At 51.0% G+C, this 22,371-nt stretch overlaps 1 protein-coding gene across 1 annotated transcript; it reads left to right on the plus strand.

The window, feature by feature from the left end:
• The first annotated feature begins 1,470 nt into the window (after positions 1 to 1,470).
• Positions 1,471 to 13,141, plus strand: CIMAP2 (ciliary microtubule associated protein 2). Its single transcript, XM_078615135.1, has 10 exons — positions 1,471 to 1,915; positions 3,377 to 3,464; positions 4,380 to 4,553; positions 4,759 to 4,881; positions 6,397 to 6,513; positions 7,209 to 7,352; positions 8,090 to 8,251; positions 10,181 to 10,312; positions 10,517 to 10,644; positions 11,997 to 13,141. Exons 1-10 carry the CDS (start codon positions 1,866 to 1,868, stop codon positions 12,064 to 12,066), a joined length of 1,188 nt encoding a protein of 395 aa, XP_078471261.1. The 5' UTR covers positions 1,471 to 1,865; the 3' UTR covers positions 12,067 to 13,141.
• Positions 13,142 to 22,371: the final 9,230 nt, after the last annotated feature.

Consider the following 22,371-nt stretch of genomic DNA (forward strand, 5'->3'; position numbering starts at 1 on the left):
GTTTAACCTATCGCTACATGCCATATGTGCTAGACTTTTAAATTTCAAATTAATTTTGTGTTAACCAGGTGAAAACTCGACCAGGATGAGTCTCGTTTGCATCAGTGACCTGGAACATGAGTCTTTTGCCAGTTGGAGACGATGATTGCTATATGTATAATCGCAATAGAGTTATTTACGGTTTAAATTCCAAATTTGCCAATTATTGACCGTGACACCGGGCCACACAATGGCCTACCGTTGCCAATGTCAGGGCATAAGTACAGTTGGCTACGTAGTTATACACACAGGGCATCTTTAACGTCCACCGTGAAGCAGACGGCGCGTAGTATTGTCACGGTTATGACGCCCCCAGTAATAACCAGGGCGGCCTTTGGAGTCGAACCGCGATCGTCTGCAACGGGCGGGGCCAGTGGTCACGGCCTTCGTGTGCGAGGTCACTGGAGCGTACCGCGGTGGCGAGATGTTAACTACCTCGCCTGGTATACAGGAGGTCGTGGGTTCGATCCTGACCACTGATGCCTGCTGCTGTATTTGTAGTTTGCAGTGTCTCTCTCCCAGTGGTCGTGTGGATTTTTCTCCGGGCCCTCCGTTTTTTTTTATCCCTCCACATTTAGAATCAACATCACGCGTTTAGAGTATTTGGCTGCTATACATTCCCGCATGACAAGCCACTTCGTTGAGCTATCATTTGTGATAACCAGGTCGCTTCTGAAAAAGCGCTATACAGCTCAGTGGGTCTTACTTGGTAAAACAAAACAAAAATAGACTGGAAATCATCGCAGATTGCCATCATCAATGATGCGATGACGGAGTGTATCATGAGCTCTAAACCATCTGGCACGACCAGACAAACTCGTCTCATCCACGCTGTTCAATTATTATATTGGAGGTCACACCACACCGGAGCTCACACCACCTCTCTCTGTCTGTGCTTCTTCCATCCACGCACTGTTCCACGTGGGAATTCCCTTCCATCAGTCTCTCGCGATGATAGCGAGCATAACCTCGCGCAATTCATGAAAAGTTTAAAGTCATCTTCGGCAGCTTTTTATTGGCGCCGTCTGTTGATGGGCCCTTTAGACTTGTGCTCAGCAACTGTGGTAAAACAAAAAAAAGAAAACTCGCCCCTTATAATAAACCAGCTGGCGTGCAAGCTGGTGCCGGGTGGATTGTGACATCACAGGATTCATGAGCGAGAGAGATGCCCACGGAAGATATTCATCCAGCAGTGGATAGAACTTGGCCTATCACGTATCTCGCCACAGTGGCGAGTTAACATCTTGCCAAGGTGGCGAGGAGATGTTAACTACCTCGCCTGGTATGCAGGAAGTCGTGGGTTCGATCCCGACCCTGATGCCTCTCTATTTGGAGTCTGTGTGTGGTCTCTCTCCCTGTGGTCGCGTGAATTTTTCTCCGAGTCCTCCGGGTTTTTACCTCCACATTTAGAATCAACATCACGCGTTTAGAGTATTTGGCCGCAATACATTTCCACACCGTAAGCCACTTCGTCGATCTATCATTCGCGATAGCCCAGGTCGCTTCTGGAACGAAAAAAAAGAGGTACGTTGCTCACTGGGGCCTTAGCTGGTGACAAAAAAAAAGTTTGTAGTTACCGTTGTTGCAATCGCGGAACGAGTGGGCGCTCGCCTTCGCTTGAGCCCCGCCGCGTGCCAGCTCCGGGCCACTGCCGCTTGGCCCCCCGCATTTCTTTGGGGCTTCGTGTTGCCCAGCGACCGGCCGGCAAATTGCACCAGAAGAAACAAACGCAGTCGAGAACAAATAAAATCACGCACTCCGCCCGCACTCTCGCGCTCTGCCGAGGCAGTAGAACCCCCGGCGAGAGCCCGGGGAGAGCTGCAGCAATGCCCGGCGTGGCGTTCCACGGTGCCCCGTTCGGTTCTGCAACGGCCAGGTAACAGAGGTGTTTTTCGAATCTGTGTTCGGATGCTGACGACTCGATCACCTGCCTCCAGTTACTGACATCGCGCTCATATCGCCTGCGTCTGGGTTGCTGATGCCCTCGCATCTCACCAGTATCCAGGTACGGGACTCCCTTCGGGCGCTGATGTCACTTAAATTCACCTGGATCTAGTTCCTGAAAGCCCTCAAATCTCACCTGTATCCGGGAACTGAGGCTCAAATGCCACCTGTATTTGGGTGCTGCCGTAGCGTCATCTTACCTGTACCAACCTCACCTGTATCCATGTAGTGACACCCTCAAATCTCACCTGTTATTCAGGCACTGACACAATTTTAATCTTACCTGTATCGGCTACTGACGTCTCGTTTCACAGGTATCAGGTATAGGGAGGAATGTTATGTCACCCATATCTCGGTCTCGCCTGTATGCGCTCACTGACGACCGCCTCAGTCGCGTGTATACACAGGCGTTGATTTTGTATCGCCTTGCCCGGGCCCAGGTGCTGACATTCCATGATTTTCCGTGGCCAGGTGCGCGACACCAAACAAACCGCCCAGCGCCGGCACACGAGCCGATTTCATTGCTCCATCTCCTTAACGATGGGCGTTCTCTCTGCCACTCCCTCTGTGATCTGTGTCCACCATCCTCCCTTCTAGGCCGTGACGCGTCCGGTCCAAGCCTCATTCTCAAATTTCGTATCAGTTGTAAACGGTGTCATTGTGGCCTTCCCTGTGTCACACTCGAATCGATTGCCATTCACAGGATTTGCTGAATACAATTGCCTGGAATGTCACGTATCGTAATTGTTATTTGTATTGTTCGGGCAACGTTCACGATCTTATCTTATTTGATATTTATAGAGTGTCTCGGCTCAATGCGCCCGATGGCATCGTTTAAAAGCGGTAACAAAAAAAGTCGAGTGATTTTAGATGGCAGTGCAAGGGCCCAGGAATGAGTGACACAAGTCTCCGTCATCAGGTGGGACCGTCACAGCCAGATTTGCTGCATCAAGTGAGGGAGGGGTTCAAGGTGTAAGCTCTTAAGTACACTTGATGCAGCAAATCTGGCTGTGACGGTCCCACCTGATGACGGAGACTTGTGTTGCCTCCGAAACGTCGTGATTTCTATTGTTTTATTTTTATAAATTTTTATTTCATTTTTTACCTACGTGACTTTACCGAAAGAACTAAGAGTAGGAAGAGAATGGTCGATGGAAACGAGGTGAGGCTTCAAGAGAGGAACGAAATGAGGGGGAATTAATTGCAGAGGGGAAGTTTATTCCAGTGGCAGGGTGCAAGGAAGGAAGACGAATCGAAAACGATGTGTGTGTGTGCACTTCGTTAGTAATGCCTGTGCACCCACTGCCAATGCAGATATCACGCGTTCTAATTCACCGTCCGTCTCGACCGGCACACATCCCTCATTGTCCCCTCCTGCGCCACGCCGATCAAGGTTCAACGTCTCTGGAATTCATCCGCAGCTGAAGCCACTCGGCACCTACACGGAGGCCCCCTACTGCTCGCAGACCATGAGCAACCAGGTGAGGAGGATGAGGAGGAGGTGGATGATTGGCAGAGAGCGGCTTCCCAGGGCTCATGGGGTCCCAGCGGGAAGCAACCCAATCCTGACATCGTCAGATTGTCACCTTCTCCCCCCCCACTCCCCGACATCGCGGACGTGTTTGTCATGTCGGCACTCGGTCTATTGTCAACACTCTGCAATCTCGTGCGATAAAAGCTCGACACAACAGCGCGGGTCTCCGTGCAAATCGATCGCCGTCGCACCAATGCAGATGCCAATTCCTCGACTCTCCGTGCCAAACGCAGAGGTGGCCACCCTACTCCCATCGCCACGGGGTATATATTTGTACTGCGTTGAAAAAAAAAATTGCACCGTACGCAGCCCACCATGCAAATCAGAGGTGGCGCTAATGATGCTACCGCTCCATTGGAACCTCATTTTCCAGTGAAAATATGATAATTGGTTTTTTACCCTTCTATCTGGCGTCATCTGGTCCAACCCATGTGAGACTAGGCTCTAAGGAAAGCTGTCTCGGGTGTGGACCAATCAACTTCAAGAACAGTGCACATTATCAGAGTTGTGTTTTTTTTTTTGCATTATGACTGCAGGTATTGTAGTCTATGCAAACATGACTCCTTGTAAAAAGGTGTCAGTTTTGTTGCCAGATAGAACGGTAAAAAACCAATTATCATATTTTTTACTGGCAAATGAGGTTCCAATGGTGTAAATATCAGAGTTATGTTTTTTGTTTGCATTATGACTGCAGGTATTGTGGTCTATGCAAACATGACTCCTTATAAAAAGGTGTCAGTTTTGTTGCCAGATAGAAGGGTAAAAAACAAATTATCACGATGCTACCGCTGTTTATGCTGCTGCTGATGACGACGAAGGCAAACGACTCTGGCTTGACGCATCCCCCCCCCAACTCCTCTAGGTCAGGGCCCTGGGTCCCGGGCGCTACAACCCCGAGGGCTCCGGAGGGTTCGGCGTGCGGGCCGTTTCTCGCCGGGCTAGCGGGCCGGGCTGGGCACGCGAGGTGGAGCTGTCCCGGTCGGCCCGGATACCTCACTTCAGACACCGCGAGGCCTGGGAGAAGGAGCGAACCCAGGTACTCGTCCAGAGGGGTTCGTGGACGGATGAAAGTCCCACCTGCAAAAAATGAGCCCCCGAGACTCCTCGGCGAATTTTCCCTGGTTGCTCCAGGACGTTGTTGCTGCCACTTTCACATGTAGCCACGCAGAGACTTGCCCTGTTCTCTCCAGCTTCTCCTCTACTCCACCCCCTATATTCCTCCCCCCCCACGCCCCCCTCAGAAAAGTAGGCTAGGCCCTGGGATCTATGACACAAAGGACTTCATTGACCTGGAGCGGGAGAGACCATCGAGTCGGAGGGGAGTGTGCGACACGCTGGAGGAGCGCTTCTTGAACATCGGCAAGGTGAGAGAATACTCACCGAAGTTTGACAGCCTAACAACAACAAATATTAATAACCCTAACCGATGAGAACAACAACAACAACAACCGCCGTTCACCACTCAGTGGCGGTGACGTCACCACGGCGCTTGTGCCATGCTAGGTGCGATTTGAGGCCACGTGAAGTTTCGATGGCACCGCTGATAGGAGGTCACGGGCCACACGCAGCAGGTGCCATGGGTTCACTGACTGAGATGGCTGGCAGATGCACCAGCTGTACCCCCCCTCCCGCTACTGTGCCAACTCTCTGCGCTTATCCGCCCAGCGCTCCGCTCATCGTACGCAAACGCAACTTTTGGTGTGACTCTAAAGGAAGATCGTGTCCTGGCGTCTTTTTATTGACGTTGATGATGTGGAGTAGGAGGTGACCGGGGGGGCCTAAGAGGGCAGAGCGTTGAGCCTGCACCACCGAGACCCTGGGTTTGAATCCAATTGGCAGCCGCCTCTGATTAAAGCTGGTCCTCAGATGTAGCGAGTTGATGTCCTCAGCACAGCCACCAATGACCGCACACACAAAAACAAACCCGTAACGTTGAATTGTAATCTGTACTTTGGCAAAATACATTTTTTTGAGAATTACAAATATTGGGACACTCTCGTGCGACGACCATTACTCTCGGTGGGAAAGACGAGTGGTCAAGTGCTGCTCCCTAGAGGTTCACTTGCAGGAATTTCAGAGGAAGCTCTGTGTCATCCACTTCCGTGGGCCGTTTATTTTTACGCGAAGGAGACCTTGCGATGGTGTTGACCTTGTGCGCCACGTGACGCTGAGAGCTCCGATTCAAGGTGAGGATAGAGCACCTTTTTATTCCAACACTCTGCGTCACGCTGGGCTTGTTTACCAATCATCAGGCTCGTTCGGCAGGAAACAACTTGAATTCATACGTGAACGAACTTTTGCCAAGGTGAAGCGGTGCACGGCAGCGGTTTGCTGACGCAGTAAATAACGTTGCGTGCCCGTCGACCGCTCACGCGCCGTGATGTGATGATGATCGTGCCAGCGGCGACTCCCGTCGTAAATTCCAGCGTGGCTTTGTTTATCGTCACAACAGCTGCCTGCTGCTTACATCGCAACTCGTTACGCGTCTCCATCGTCGCACGTCACCTCTCGGGACACAGCGTGGCATTGAGAAAATTTAAATATTAAAAAAAAAATCCTACCACCACCTTCGTCGGTTCAAACTACGAAGGTTGAAAGTCATTTTCATAGATATACTACGGGTCTCTGTCCAGGTCTATGGATCTCTATGCAAGTCTGTAGTGTCTGTGTAAGTATTTGCAAGTCCAGGCTAAAAGTCTTCCTCCTCCTTTCCTCTGCCAACGACTGAACGCCGGGAGATGAGATGGGGAATCGCATTTTCTGCTGCTGATGCGCCAAAAGAGAGAGAGAGAGAGAGAAAAAAAATACAAAATCGACGATCGCAACGCGTAGCCGTGCAATTGCGGCGACGCTCACTGTGTGGTTAAAATATCCCGCAGAGTTCGACTCCTGGTCCGGGCTCCTACGTGCGGCCGGGAGCGGCGTGGGCCCACCAACCTTCCTCGCGCGGCCCCATGGAGTTGAGCAGCATCGTCAACCGCGGCACCCCCGAAACGGTGCGTGGGGTCACGTGGGGTCACGCTGGGGCCCCCTCTCTATCGCTCCGTGCCGCGTTGTTATCGCCCCACCGTCAACATCAGCCATGAGCTATCCACCGCTGGATGAAGGCGTTTCCTCCCCCCCCCCCCCCCCCCCAAGTCGCCGCCTGTCTCTTACGGGTCCCGAGATGCGACGGGCAATCCACGCGGCTCCTGCAAGACGAGAAGCAATCTCGTCGCTCCATATCCGCTGCCGTTCCTGCGTCCGTCTAGACCGCCGCCCGCCGTCCCTTCATAGCCGTGACGCGCGCCTTACCAACGCCCCCGTACTTTTATTTAAAGACAATTCGACGTCTCTAACTTGTGTATGTGTGTGTTGTCTGTTAAGGCTATACCGGAGATCTTTGGGGGTTTGTTTGTGTTGAGGGAGTGGTAGCGTAGCAGTTAGCACGACGAATTCGGCGAGCCGGGATCGATCCCCGCTCACGTACCTGAACCGGTCCTGGGTCTCCCTTAGGTCGACTCTGCCTCAAATGAGTACCTGATGCGATGTGTAAACATAGCCACTGGGGAGACAAAGGCGGCCGGGGGTAGTGCTGCCCCCCCCCCCCCCCCCCACCGTGTGACGTTCCGGCCTTCATAGGCGCTGCTGGCCAACAGCACTTGCCCCAACAGGCTACACGGGGGATCTTTGTCTTTGTGTGAACGCGCAGGGCAGCGGATTGGGCCCGGGGACCCATGAGCACAGGAGCTTCACGGACGAGTTGGCCGCGCGGGTCGTGAGCGCGCGCGGTCCGTACGACCTCTTCACGGGCCGACGCACGGACCCCGTGCGCACCGGGTGGCTCGCGGCACCGGTGAGAGCCACGGGGGGGGGGGGTGGGGGATGCGCTCCGTCGTCCGCTGGAGTCGCCGGCGACGTGGCACCCCAGCGGCAGCTGCGTTTCTCGCTCGTAGCAGAGGTTCGCGGTTCGATTCCGTTCGGGCCGCCCTGGTTAATGCTGCGGTTTTGTGTTAAACGTGAAGTGGCACGAAGCGCTGTCGGCTTCGCTCGCAGTGGATGGTAAAGGTTCACCTGAGAATCAGAATGTTTATTTTTAGCTGGAGAAATCCGATGAGCTATGAAGCTCTTTTTCACAGACGTCCAGTAGTCACCCAATTCTGCACTTTGGAGAAATGGCCCCACTTTTTACCCAATCGGGATGTCACACAGAGCGACAATCATCGCCCCCTCCGCCCCCCCCCCCCCCCCGCTGGCAGACTGATGCCCACTTAAAGGCCAGGCGCTGCGGCAACTTGTGCCGAATAGGGACAGCTGCCACTGCGGGGTGCCCTTTTTTGAAACGTGTCAGATGAGGTGTGATGCAAGTTCAGGAATTATCCGTAACATTTTAATGCACCATCATCATCATCGTCGTCATCACCATTGGGAGTGCATTATTGCCAATGGCTTGGAGCGTCAGCCACTGGCCTCAACTCCCCGAGCAGAGCCTCACGCCACACGCATCAGTGCCATTCGTGTCCCCACTCCCAGCAGACTTCCAAAAATCTCCCCCCCCCCACCGCGCTCCCCTCTCCTCTCCGTCGATCTCAGGAGTCACTGTGGTCGGGCCCCCGCGGCTGCCCCCAGCCATCCATGGCCGAGGCGCTGGCCGCCAGGACGAGGAGCGGCCGCTTCGCCCCGGAGCCCGGCCCCAACGCGCGGCCCGGCCTGCGCCTGTGCCTGGACGCGCCGGCTCACTGCCGCCGGGAGCCGGTAACCGAGCCGCACCGCGATCGGCGCACGCGCGACGCCGTCGTTGGGTTGCGCCGCGTGTTGTTTGGGGCGCGCGTCGATTCGGTTCCGCGAGAGAAGCTTCCGCCGGCACGTGGAGCGTAACGTCGCACGTCGCGCCCAACGACGCCGCTGCACGACCCGGGACGGTCATCTGCCGTGCCGTATTGGCACCGTTAGACTCCCACGGGACCGGCAGAGCGATTGATGGAGCAGTGGATGAAAGCATGGGCAAGCGAATGTATTGTCAAACATTTGGACGGGTGGATGGACCGAATGAATGGATGCACAAACAGGCAGTCAAATGCAAAGACAAATGTAAAGGCAGATGGACAAACAGAATGAAGGAGATATGGAAGGACGGACAGATGGACTGATGGCTGGAAACACAGATGAAGGGACTGACCGACTGTCGTAAAGACAAACGGATGTACAGACAGATTGAAGCAAAGACCCACAGATAGACAAGTGATAAACTGATGAATGAACGGATGGAGTGATGTGGACAAACGAATGGACGTACAAATAGATGTATGGACGGAGAGACATGCGAAGACAGTTGAAAGGCAGGACATAGAGATGGATAGACAGAAAGATGGACAAATGGCAGACAGGAGAGCTTATTGTTAATTACCATCTTTTTTTTCAGAACAGCCTATTTTTTATTTAGTTTCTGCTATAAAGCAGTATGAATGACAAAGGTGGAGTTCATTTTTGTTTGCAAACTACTGCCAGTACAGTCCATTATTTTTTATTTGAATGTGGCCAAACAGGTCCCCTATGACCAGTTGTAGGGATTGGAAGAGTTCCAGTGTTGAATCAAACAGCCCTCGCTTCGGCTCGAATTGGACTGCAGCCCTGTTTTCCGCAGACTGGGCTCTTAGGCAACCCATCTGGGTAATAGCCGAGCTTGTTGCATCATCGGCTACAGTCCTCACAGCAGACAGAGCTATCAAACCTCCTGCATTGGCCAGGACAGTTCCGATTTCATCAAATGTGCCCCCCCCCACCTCCCTCGTGTCAAAAGATTTATCTAAAACTTAGGATTTTGTCCCCCACGTTTTTCAGATAAATTATCTGGCCTCGGTAGTTCAATCCACGATACGGGCAGAGGGTGAAGCCAACTAATTAGTAGGCGGGGCTACCCGAACGGTAGGCGGAGCCAACATCACGAAGAGCCCCAATAGGAAGACCGCTCGCTGCGTGTGGCAGGGCTAGCAATCGTGTGGGCGTGGTTGTGTGAATGTGGGCGTGGCTATATGGACATGGGCGTGGCTATGTGGATATGGGCAAGCAGTGGCCTTCAGGCCCACCACAACTGAGTTCTGAGCTCCCCTGTCTGTTTACCACGTGGGCTTTCGCCAACCAATATTATCCATGATAATGAATGGCTTTTTTGGGGGTTAGATTGCATAAATATATCGAAGTGTCGTTAAACCCGCCACGACCCGGCACAACCAATCAGTAAGGTTTGTCACGTAAACAGAACGTGCCCAATTCGTTACTCGTACAGCACACCGGTGTGTTGGAGAGCAAAGCCGCAACGTTTACGATCTGAGTACGACGTTTCGCCAGCAATTATACTGGTTGCGAAGGCCTACGTGGTGAACTCACATTGACATCGTTTGCGCCGCGCTTGCATTGGCGGCTCTAACGGGGATGTTGATGCGCCAATTAGATGCTACTTCGGCACACCGGTGTGTTGGAGAGTAAACCCACAACATCGCACCTCCGATTAGCACGGTTGGCTACGTACGGTGCGAACGAAGTCCAAACATACATACATTTACAATTCGATGTTTCGCCCGTGATTTCAACCAGCTTCATCGGGCGATTGGGCCAAATTGTGAAGAAGTCCTCGGTCTTGAGTCCTCCTGATTCGGCCTCCCCTGTGTGCGTGCCCTCCCTCAGAGCTGGCCTGGGCCTGGCACCTACGACGTGAACCTGGAGGCGCGCGAAGTGCGGAGCGCCTCCCGCCCTCCCTTCCTCAGCAGCTCGGCGCGCTTCAACTTCCGCTCGGACCGCCTCTTCATGGGCAGCCAGGTGCCTTGCCCTCCCTGAAGCCAGGCGTGACGCAGGCAAAACCCACTTAGGGCACCATCAGATTCTGCGCCCTGGAGAGAAAGTTGTGGTTGCTAAATCATTGCTTTCTGTCTGACGTTTGATGCTGAGATCGATTCGTGTAAATTAACGGAATTCTCTGTCCGCCACCCCCTGCCCCCTCACCGCGTTCGCTTCCCGGATCAGAACCCTGTTGGTCCGGGCCGCTACAACCCCAGGACGCCCGCCCCCCCACCGGCCCCTCGTGCCAACGCGACCCCTTCCTCGTCTTCTCGACGATACCTGGCCGACCTGGAGTGGGACAAGTACATGCGGTGCGTAGGACGCGCACCGCACCGCTCCGCCCCGCCCGGGGTTGGTGGGCCGCGCACGCACGTTGCGAGACTTCGGCGGTACAACAAAGTGCGGACTTCAGCCTGTTCTGTCTGTATCGGATAGAGCAGTGTTTTTCACCAATTTTGGGCGGGGGGGAGGTGATAGAGAGACACTTTCACCGATAAAACATGATCAGTGTGAGGGCCGCCACACATTTGAAACCATTGGGGGTTTGACAGCAGCACGATGATGATGATGATGGGGGTTGTTGTCACCATTTGTGTGTTGTCGGTGGGCCGCACGTCAGGGGCCGCACTCGAGGCCACAGGGCGGCCGCCAGTGGCCCGTGGGCCTTGCAAGGAAAACACTGCGATGGAGTGTTTCCCCCTCGCATGCGTAGGTTTTCTCCGGGCGCTGCCATTTCCTCCCACGTGTAAACGCTCATCGATTGGCCGAGAACACCTTAACACCCCGCACCTCTGATTAGCACGGTCGACTACGCACTTACATGAATACACATGAATATAAATATGACGTCATATTTTTTGGTTCTTTCGGTAAAGTCACGTTTCTAGACAAATAAGAAGAAGAAGAAGAAAAAAAATAAAGTGAATAAAAATAAAATAAAAAATAAAAATAAACACTAATGTACACTGTAGCCTGTTCGAATCGGAGTGAATGTACTGGCAGTCTATAATGTAGACTGGAACCTGGTTTTTAAGCTTGGTGAGAGTATTGGCAGCCTATAATGCAGACTGTAGCCTGGTTCTTAACCTGAGTGAGCGTACTGGCAGTCTATAATGTCGACTTATTCTGGTTCTTTCGGTAATAAAAATAAAATAATAATAAACAAAAACCACGACGTTTCAATAACAACACAAGCGATCGTCTTCAGGAGGAAAGAGGGGGAAGGTCACCGAAGGCAACCGTTTTTAAAGGTTTCAAAAATGGGCGTGGCACAAGCGCTCCTGCGGCACAACGAAGTGGGCGGGGCATATGTGCCCTGGGGTAAGATGAAAAGAAAACGACACAAATCAGTCATATCTTGACCTGTGCTCCCTCGACAAGAAAACGCACAGCAAGTCATGACCCAAAGATTTGTTGACATTTATTGACAAGCTCTGCACCGCTCGTCCGTGGTTCCTCCTCGCACCTCTAAATTCTCCTCCGACAGCGAGCGGATACTGCTTGGCGGCAGCGCAGGGTTTACAGATTGTTCATATTCATTGACGGAGACAGAAACACAGGCACGGGGAAAGACACGGAGACATGGACTGAGGACTGAGATCCATCACGACTTTAGCCATTCCCATGTCCCCCCCTCTCCACTCTCCCCCCCCCCCTCCCACAGAGAGAGGCTCCGACCACTCAACATGCACCCAGAGGTTGGACAACCTCGCCTGGGCATCGCCACGCGATGATGAGGAATCGTTCCGGGCATCGAGTTTCCCTGCTTCTTCCCTGCGAGTGACCAACTCGTCCCTGCGTAGACCTCGAAAAGATGAAGCGAGCGTTGAGCCCGGATAGCGCTTGAACGAGCGACCAGCGTGCATACCAGCGGTGCTATTATAGGTTATAGGCTGCTGCCGGGGCTATTTAGTGGCCGGCAGCACGGAGGGCACGCAGGTAACGCAAAGTCAACTGTTGTACTGTACTATGCCCCAACGTCAACCCCCACCGCATTCACCAACCCGCACTAGCTTGGTGAAGTATGTTCAATTAAGGCATGCACGGCGAGGGGAGGCCCTCATCTCTACGCCGTACACGATGTGGGGCTGGGGGGGGGGTACCGGCAATGATTGTGAGGGTGAGAGGATTGTGTGTGAGCAGGGAGCTGTGGCACAATGGTTAGCGCACTGCACTATGAACCCAGTGACCCGAGTCCAATTTGCACTCACAAGCAACAACAGTGGTGAATATTTGAACCGGTCCTGGGCTTTCCTCTTGATTGGCTCAGCCTTAAATGAGTACCTGGTGCGGTGTGTACACATCAGCACTGGGGATACAAAGGCGGTCGGGCGTGGTGCTGGCCACCCACCCCCTCGTTTGCCGTGCCGGCCTTCATCGGTGCTCGCTAACAGCACTTGCCCCAACAGTCTGTTAAAGGCTACACTGGTCGGTTGGAAGTCGGTTAAGGCTATACGGGGGACTTTGTCTTTGTGTGTGTGTGTCGTGTCAATGAACATGGGCTTGCTGCAGGATGATTCGGATTGATACCGAGACCCGTACACCCCTTCGTTTCGACGACCGCGCCTCCTACGGCCAACGCCGGACAGAGCAACGAATGAAACATAAATGCGGGTGGCCTAAACCTCGGATCCAAGTCTGACGTTCATGGTCCGACCTCTTTACGGCCATCTCCGGGATCGTAAAGCGATAAACACGTGGCCATGTGCAGAAGTCAGCTGTTTGACGGCGCCCGTCAAACCGTGGCCGTGAATCTAACACCAAAAATAAAACCCCAACGCCTCTCGTGTCGATGAGCGGCCGTGTTAATTGGCTTCTCTCTTTCTTTGTTGTTGCCGTAATTGGTTTTTTTTTTTAACGCACCACGGATGAGTCACGCAGAGAACGGAGCCGTGCCAAAAATAGGGCCCGCGTCACGACCTGTAATGAGCAACATCTCCGCTCGAGCCGCCAATGCATGCGGCGGCGCGAACGATATCAATGTGATTCATAATCAATGTTTTTGGGTTTAGATCGCGTTATTTGTAAATGTGTCGTAACCCTCCACCACCCGAAACGGCCAATCAGCAAAAAAGTGTCACGTTGACAAAAGACAAATAGTTCACTGCTTTAGCCCACCGGTGTGTTGAAGCGTGAAACCACAAGCGAGGGTTACAACACATTTATAAATAACGCGATCTAAACCCAAAAAGTTGATTATGAATAATAATGGTCGCGAAAGCCTGCCACGTGTTAAACTGATGTCAATGTGAATGCACCACATCGGCCTTCGCGACCAGCGTTATTGCCGGCGACACTTCGTACTCTGATTGTAAACGTTGCGGCTTTGATCTCCAACACACAGGTTAGTGCTGTACTCGTAACGAATTGGGCACGTTCTGTTTACGTGACAAACCTTACTAATTGGCTGTGTCGGACGGTGTCGGACGGTGGCGGGTTTAACGACACATTTATAATTATAGTATTGGGTCTCTCGGTGAAAATAACCTATCTACGTGACTTCACCAAAAGACCCAAGAATTAGAATTCCTGCAGTCACGAAATCTTTAATTCAAGCTCTGACACATTTATATATTTACGCGATCTAACCCCAATTGAAAAAAAATTTACCCGTAAAAACAAAGTTTTTCACTATAAATCCTTTATATGCGTCCTCTGGCTTGAGATGGCTGCCACCTATGGGTCAGATGATTGCCTGCCACCATTAAGCAATTGGTAATTAAATATAATTTATTTTTTCCTAAAAAGTGTAAAATTTTGGGAAAAAATGTTCACGAACATTAATTGTCACGCACAACGAGTCTGTGTGGAAAATGTCAGCTCGATTGGATCACGGGAAGTGGGTTAAAAAACGACCGAAAGATTTGCACGGTCCTAAGCAAGCAAGTGAATTTAATATAAAGGACTTAAAAACCACCTGCATTATGGATGTAAATGTGGCCGAGTGCGCGCTGGCTGGCTGGCTCGTTCCTGCACGGAAAGCGGTGAAGCCGATGGCCCCGCGTGTCAGGACGTGGCAGGCGACTTCGTGATTGGTAAAAGTCCACGACCACTCGGACACGAACTCCCCACTCGGACACGGCTCGCGACGTATATTGATTCGCCACTTGGGAAGCGTCTTAGCCGCACTAATCAGGTACAAGCGGGCGGGGGGAGGAGGAGTGGGTGGGTGGGAGGTGATATTGTCAATCTGGCTCGAGCACGCTGTGATATTCGTTTGGCCACTTCTGTTACTACAATGCCCTCTTCGTGCCTGCGCGTTCATGTGTGCGTTGTGATTGTACGACGCTGAGGCCCGCTTGGAGGTATCCGAATGCCTCATTAGGCCCCTCGGTATGGAAACTATCCGCCTGCCCCCATTGCGTTACGCGGCAGAAGTCGTCGTTGAGATGAGGTGGCGTGCACTCGTGTTGGTGATGATGGTGGTGATGATGATGATGATGATCAATTGACCTTTGCAGTGGATGCTTTTTTTGCGTGTGTTTAGTTCCTTGTCCTTCCCCCGCACCTCCGATTATCACATACATAGATACATGCTGGCGCTGGTGGTGGTCTCATTGGTGGTGGTGGTGATGATGATTATGATGATTGATGATCATCGTGTGGGTGGTGATAATGATGATGATGATGACGGTGATGCCGATGATCAGCACGTTGTTGCTCCTGGTCTCAGTAACAATGATCGTCATGATCACCACTTAGTTGATGATGACTTTGGGCGGTTGGCTTTTGCCACGCACGCTCGGCTCCGTATCTCGTGCGGCGAATGCCGCCCCCCGGAGACGCATTAACTATTGATGTCGCGCCTCCAACGCGTGCATTATTCAGGAGCCATCAATAATTTAGCGGTGCCCGATGTGCGCTGGCGGCACAGAGAGTTTGACGCACAATGCAGGCGCCCGCGAAGCCACGCCAGAGGTGGGTTTTTTTCATCTTGGGCCTAATTAGCATTTTCCACTTTGCACGTGTTTTTTTTTTGGGCCAATTACGCAATTAAGTTGTTAACATACTCATAATGATTAGGAGGGAGGGAAAACAAGCGTGATACAAAGTCACCGATATTTCAAAAGCGACTGCTTTGAGGTCAACATTTTGCCCTTGCCAATAAATGCACCGTGACCCACGCACGCGGCGTTGACCTTTGACGATTTTGGCACCCGTCGGCAAAAGCCCCACGCGTGCCAGAGTCGTCCGGCTTGCAGCACCGGCGTGTTGCCGGGGCGACGGTGTCCGACGTTTCGCCGCACGTGCCCGGGCGCTGAGAAACGCTTCGACACGTGGGCCCTTCGCGCCGGTGCGAGAGCCGAAGAGCCCCACCTCGGAGAGCCGTGCAGCGGCCCCCACGTCGAATGTCACCTGCGGTGCTTTGCGTCGTAGGGCAACTTTTTGCGAACGTTGCACGTGAATTGATGATGGTGGTGGTGATGATCGTATCCGATGCGTGGACGTTTTAGAGGGAGATGGGGCGGCGGTGGGGGGGGAGGTATTGGCTCATCAGCAACACGCGGCTCTCCTTTCAGTCGGGGTTTGTGCTGAACGCGGGCTCCTATTTCAGCCGTTTTCATATCGCCCCATCTTCGCACAGTGGATCGTACAATTACGCAGCGCGGCACGCGCGTGTAAGTGTCTGTACTTGTGCGTCGCTGGGTTCATCAGCCGCACGTGGACGCACACTCCGACCAAACGACTCCTCCTCGAGTCGTCAGCGACTCTTCCTTTCACCGATACCCCTTGTGAAGGCCATGTTTTTTGACACCTTTTGAGCCTGCGGCCTAAACAAATCATAACGTTTGGCTCTTCGGAGTTCGTGGCTTCCATGAGGCTAGTATTGTACACGCAAGGCATATGGGTGGGAGCCACGTGCCCTCACGTTGTTTGTAAGCAGGAGCGCACCTTTGTGTGTTGTTGAATGTCTTGAGATGGTGGTCTAGACAAGGCTGAGAGCATTGGACATGCAATGTGGTGGTCACGTGACACGTGCCGTCACGCTGTTTGTGAGCAGCAGCGCACCTTGATGTGTTCAATCTCTGGAGTTGGTGGTCGAGACAAAGCTGAGAGCACGTCACGTGCAATGTGGTGGTCACGTGACACGTGCTGTCACACACTTAGTGAGCAGCAGCAGCACATTTGTGCGTGCCGTTGAATCTAATTGTTTCCATCCCGCACGCATTCTCCTGTTTTGATGGAGGTTTAACGATGATTTACAGAAATAGTTGGGTTTGAGACACATTGCCACTGATTGTACGCATTGTTTCAACGTAACGACATCTCGGCGTTTTGCGGAGGTGAAAGGGAAGTGCGCGCGCTTCCGTGGAGGTTTGCAGAAGCGGGTACTTTTTTTTGGTATGATGATTTTGTTTAATTACAGCCAGAATTGATGGTGATGTTAATCAGTGGGTGGGGGGGGGGTTGAGATGCCATTATTCTCGTAAGTGCGAATAAATACGCTTCATTATTGAGAAGAGAGAGAGACGGGCGGTCGGAGGCAACAGAGGAGAGGAAGATCCTGTGCGGTGCAGGATCAACGTCTTAATCATACGCCGAGTTTACATTTAGATGCGGGGGAAGTTACCCTTTTCATACCAATACAGTTATATTTCCCGCACCTCCGCTAAGCACGGTTGGCTACGTTCGATCTGCGAAACAAGTTCACCGTACATATTCGCCCTCGAATTACACTATGTAACACAATGTTTGTTCCTGGGTACTAAGTGTTATTTTTTAATTGCTTGTGCCTAAAACGATTATAAAATGGCTATAATTCCCCACAAACTTGAAGGAATGACACAAATGCACACCACGTTTTCTCTTTGAAAATAGGTACATTTCAAAATATCATGTCCTGGTCACAAAAGCAAAGTTTGTGGGGAATAATAGCCATTTTCTGTACTTTTGAGAAATTTAAGCAATTAGGAAATAACACTTACTATCCAGGAACAAAACATTTTTTTTCGTTACACAGTGTTATATCAATAATCATACTGGTTGATGCATGTCGAAGATAATATACGAGGCTTTGAAAATGCTCGACTGTGATATCGTTGTTGAAGTACTGTACTGTGCACCTAAAAAAACTGAAAAATATTTCGTAATCATTTTTTTTGTAAAAAAAAAATCTGTCCTTGGATTTGTTTGCTATTTGCAGACTTTTATTGTGGCTCCTTAGTAATGTTCGTGAACGTGCCCTTAAAAGCACCGCACCGCATGGCTCAAGGGGCTCATACCATGTCCGGACAATGTTTGAGATCCGGGATTCACGTCGTCTGTTTTATCCACGGACGATTAAACTGGGTTCCCAATTGATTGAGTCAACCTGAAAAAAATTAACCCGTAAAAACAAAGTTTTTCACTATAAATCCTTTATATGTAAGGTCACCTCTTGACATGCCCCGTATATTCCCGAGGGCACTAGCGTTGACCCGTTTTACCACTTTCAAGAACCTGGCAGCTTCAATTTAACTGCTCTATAAATAGTCTCCATTGTACAGCGTGGGGGCAGGGATTTCATGCCATGTGGTTAGTCAACATTTGCATCATCATGAAACGGGCGGCTAGAGTCCTCTCGTCCTCTGGCTTGAGATGGCTGCCACCTATGGGTCAGATGATTGTCTGTCACCATTAAGCAATGGTAATTAAATATTAAAAAAAAAATTCCCTAAACAGTGTACAATTTTGGAAAAAAAATTTCACGAAAATTAATTGTCACGCACAACGAGTCTGTGTGCAAAATGTCAGCTCGATTGGATCACGGGAAGTGGGTTAAAAAAAACGACCGAAAGATTTGCACGGTCCTAAGCAAGCAAGCAAGCACGCAAGCACGCAAGCAAGTGAACTTAATATAAAGGATTTAAAAAGTATATGCGCTGAATGACCCTTAACCAATTACGATCAACTTCAGAGTTTCGTTTAAAAAAAAAGCCAAAAATATACTTTAGCTCGGGATAGCGTTACCTATTCTGAACATGGATTAAACAAAGCTTGATTATCTTTTTTAAGTACAACATATGTCCCTCTTGCCGTGGAGGGGAGTGGAGTGTGGAACGGCGTGGGAAGGGTCCAGGCTGGAAAAGCTGCATGGCTAAGTGGCTGTCCATAAATGACGTCACGCGATTTTGGACGATTTTTTACCCCTTCCCCCCTCGTCACACGACGTCACAAAAAGTCAGACCCCCCTCAAATATGACGTTACAAAGCTCTGCCCCCCCCCCCCAAAAAAAACATGCTTCAAATCGCTTTAAACTATTGTCATTGTAGTGCGTATTTAATGTGGCGCTGCACTCTGATGTTGTTGGAGAAAACATTTATTAAAACGTCTATTTAATTAAGTAGAACGTGTTGTTTATATTTATTTAAAGTTGCGCATTTTGATGTGACGTCACATTTCTCAACCCCCCCCCCCCTCGTCACACATCGTCACAAATATCTGACCCCCCCCCCCCCATTAGGTGCGTGACGTCATTTATGGACGGCCCCTAACTGCAGTGCTCGGGTGATGAAACGAAACCGCGCGCGGCCAAGAACAACGCGGCACGGCTCGGGTCCGATTCCATCGGCCGTGGAAACCGCGGCACCTTTGACCCGCGCCGCAGCGCGCGTGGGATCCCGGGAGGGTCGGGTCGCGTGCGTGGCGCGCCTCTGCCACCCCGTGGCTGTCATGGGTAACCGCACTTTTCAAATCTCAAACGCGTCTGAACTTTTCACAAACGACCATTACACACCATCATTATTTTTTCGTGAGCTCCGTGAGCTATTATCAAGTTCCAATGCCCGAAACATCACCAATTTTATATTTATATTTTTATTTTAAAGGCCATTGTGTCGTTGACTAATGTGTTTGAGTTTAATTAAATTATGTATCTTCATGTTTGACCGCCGGTGTCTCCGTCCACTGGACGATGTTGATTTTTATCTAATTCAAATTCCCTCACTGTCGAGCCTATATAGAGGATATTCCACATCCCATGACAGAGTCACCCATTCCACAAAGTGCTACCTATGTGAGTTATTTGACACGTGGGACTTTGATGGACTAAGTCGATCTTCCGAAACAGGATTTGAACTCGCAACATGGCAGCGACTGTGTAAAACGTGCACACAACGTCTGTCACTCCACTGCTGGATGAGAGATTCTTCCACGCCGTTGAGGGTCGTGGGTAAGGGGGGGGGGTGGCTATGTAGCGATGCTTCACCACGCTGGTCAGTGCGGGTTCAAAAAGGCTGGGATCATAGACTCGGGGGTGGGGTTAGTGGTGCTTGCAAGTGCAGTACCGTACAACAATGTTTGTTTGCTGTACTACCATCTGCTGCCCACCACGTTGTAATGTTCAAGTATTTACCGCCTAAATCAGGGGTCGGCCACCTGCGGCTCTGGAACCGCGTGCGGCTCTTTAAGGACTGCTGCTTCGTGACAAGTTGTCTATTGAGCCACCACCACCACCACCACGCTCTCCTATTCACCACGGTGCGTTGCGGCCCTTGCAACATTTGACCGAACTCGACAAACGTGGCTCCCTCTTGTTGTTGTCTTTGGTGGCCGAACCCTTTGGCCGAAATGTGCGTGCCGTGTACACGAGCTGATGGAGCAGCCCTCCAATCGCCTTCTCACGACGCTGCTGGCAGAAGGGCTTCCACTTGAGAGAGGCCCTAAGGCAGGGGTGGGGAACCTTTTGTTTCTGCCAAGGGCCACTTGGATATTTATAACATCATTCGCCGGACATTCAAAATCATCAACTTAAAAATTATCCTGTTATATTTGGTCAAACATTTAATGAACTCACCCCTAATGTGACGGGCTGGAACTCCTTCTCTTTGGTGAGGCGTGTGATGTCAGCTGGTATTGATGATGTTACTACTCGCAACTGCTTTTCCAGGTTTGCTCCTAGATTATTGAATTTCGAGTCCCGCCTGCGGTTGCCTTGGCAGGGCCACACCAAATGATTTCGCGGGCCTTATACGGCCCGCGGGCTGGACGTTTCCCACCCCTGCCCTAAGGGGTGGTGGGAGTACCCACACTCTGCCGACCGACTACGCCACGGTGGCTCGGAGATGTTAACTACTTCGCCCGGTATAGAAGGAGGTCGTGGGTTCGATCCCGACCCTGACGCCTGCTGTATATTTGAAGTTTGCATTTTCTCCTCTCGCCGTGGTCACGTTAAATTTTCTCCGGGTCCTTTGGTTTTCTACCCCGTCCACACTTCTACACGCGCGTTTAGAGTATTTGGCTGCTATACGTTTCCACGTGTTAAGCCACTTCGTTTAGCTACCATTTGTGGCCATGTCTCTTTTGAAAAAAGAGCTACAGAGCTCATTGGGGCCTTACCTGGTAAAATAAAAAAATATATATATATTTCCAAGAATTTTAACCCAGTTATTTGTTTTACTTTTATAACTGCTGGATGGACAGAGGCTCGGCGTGGGGTGGAGATTTAAGAGAACTGCCGTTCTCCCACGCAGGGTGGTGCACTGCTAGCTGGCGAGCTCGAATGAAAACGTCTTGGTCTCATGATTGCCGCCGATGGAACTGTAGAGATGACTTAAACCAAAAAGATATCATCTGAAACATACCGGACCGCGGTGTGTCGACGTGACAAGTGGGAATGCTCCAGGCCTCTCGCATGGCGATGCGACCAGCAGCACGAGTGAAATATTGCAAACGAGTCGACTTTCATCGACTTCATAATAATTCCATTAAAGCCGGGCTGGAGTGTGACACTGCGGCTTCGTTTTTGGTCGGTGGAAAGTCTCCCAGAGTCTCACGATTCTCTATTTCTTTTTCAGGAGGGTCCTGCCAAATTGCCGCAGTCGGGCGTCATTTATTGAAATTCTGGAACAATCGCCCGATGACGCTGGAGGTAATTACCAGCGAAACGTCACGATACTCAAATTGTAAATGTTGGGGATTTACTCTCCAACACACCGGTGGGATGAGGTCATAACTAATTGGCGTTTTGTTTACGTGACAAACCTTACTGATTGGCTGCGTCGAGTGGCGGTGGGTGAACGACACATTTCTATTTACGCGATCTAACCCAAAAAAACTTTATTATTAATGTCTTGAAATGTAGAATATTTGGAACGTGACGCTGGCATGCAACGGCCTTACTCTTGTGATTAACGTCACAGAATTTGGAACTTCCCCCTGTGAGTGACGCAGGAGGTGCGTAGATATTGTGTTGTGGTTAATGCACACCGCAGTATTCACCAGGGACGGCCGCTGGATTCCAACCGTGCAGCTCTGCAGCAAGCGGCGAACGCCAAGCTCTGCCGGCAGAGGGCAACGCAGCATTCACGGCAAAGTATTCGTTAGAGCTTGGAAGGTACAGCTCGTGATCAGCACTGATCGATCCGTTGCTGGATGGCCCCATTGTGTTTTTTATTGGGTGTAAAGTGTAGTCGTTCATTGGCCAGAGCAAAAAACTGTAACACCTTGAGGTAGCAAAACTTTAGTGGCATCAAATTATGCATACGGCCAATAAGTGTGACGACTTATTGGTGGTGAGATGTGAACTTCTTCACCTGGTATACAGGAGGTCGTGGGTTCGATCCCGACCCTGACGCTTGCTGCTGTATATTTGGAGTTTGCGTGTCTCTCTTCCCGTGGTCGCGTGGATTTTTCTCCGGGTCCTCCGGTTTTCCCCCCTCCACATTTAGAATCAACATCACGCGTTAAGAGTGTTTTGGCTGCTATACATATCCACGTTATAAGGGGCCGTCCATAAATGACGTCACTCGATTTTGGACAATTTTTTACCCTCCCCCCTCGTCATACGGCGTCACAAAAAGTCAGACCCCCCCTCGAATATGACGTCACAAAGCTCTGCCCCCCCCCCCCCCCCCCCAAAATAGAAAACATGCCTCAAATCGCTTTAAACTATTGTCATTGTAGTGCGTATTTAATGTGGCACTGCACTCTGATGTTGTAGGAGAAAACATTAAAACGTCTATTTAATTAAGTAAAACTTGTTGTTCATAATCAACGATTTTTGGGTTTAGATCGCGTTATTTATAAATGTGTCGTAACCCTCCACCACCCGACACGG

Source organism: Lampetra planeri, chromosome 46 (assembly GCF_965212315.1).
Source record: "Lampetra planeri chromosome 46, kcLamPlan1.2.h2, whole genome shotgun sequence".
NCBI classification, from domain to species: Eukaryota; Metazoa; Chordata; class Hyperoartia; order Petromyzontiformes; family Petromyzontidae; genus Lampetra; species Lampetra planeri.

Bases quoted from the DNA above. Each gene is read 5' to 3' on its own strand.
- CIMAP2 (XM_078615135.1), top strand. From the start codon at position 1,866: ATGCCCGGCGTGGCGTTCCACGGTGCCCCGTTCGGTTCTGCAACGGCC. The intron at 7,353-8,089 runs GTGAGAGCCACG...CGTCGATCTCAG, and splicing joins CCGGGTGGCTCGCGGCACCG to GAGTCACTGTGGTCGGGCCC. The intron at 10,645-11,996 runs GTGCGTAGGACG...CCCCTCCCACAG, and splicing joins GAGTGGGACAAGTACATGCG to AGAGAGGCTCCGACCACTCA.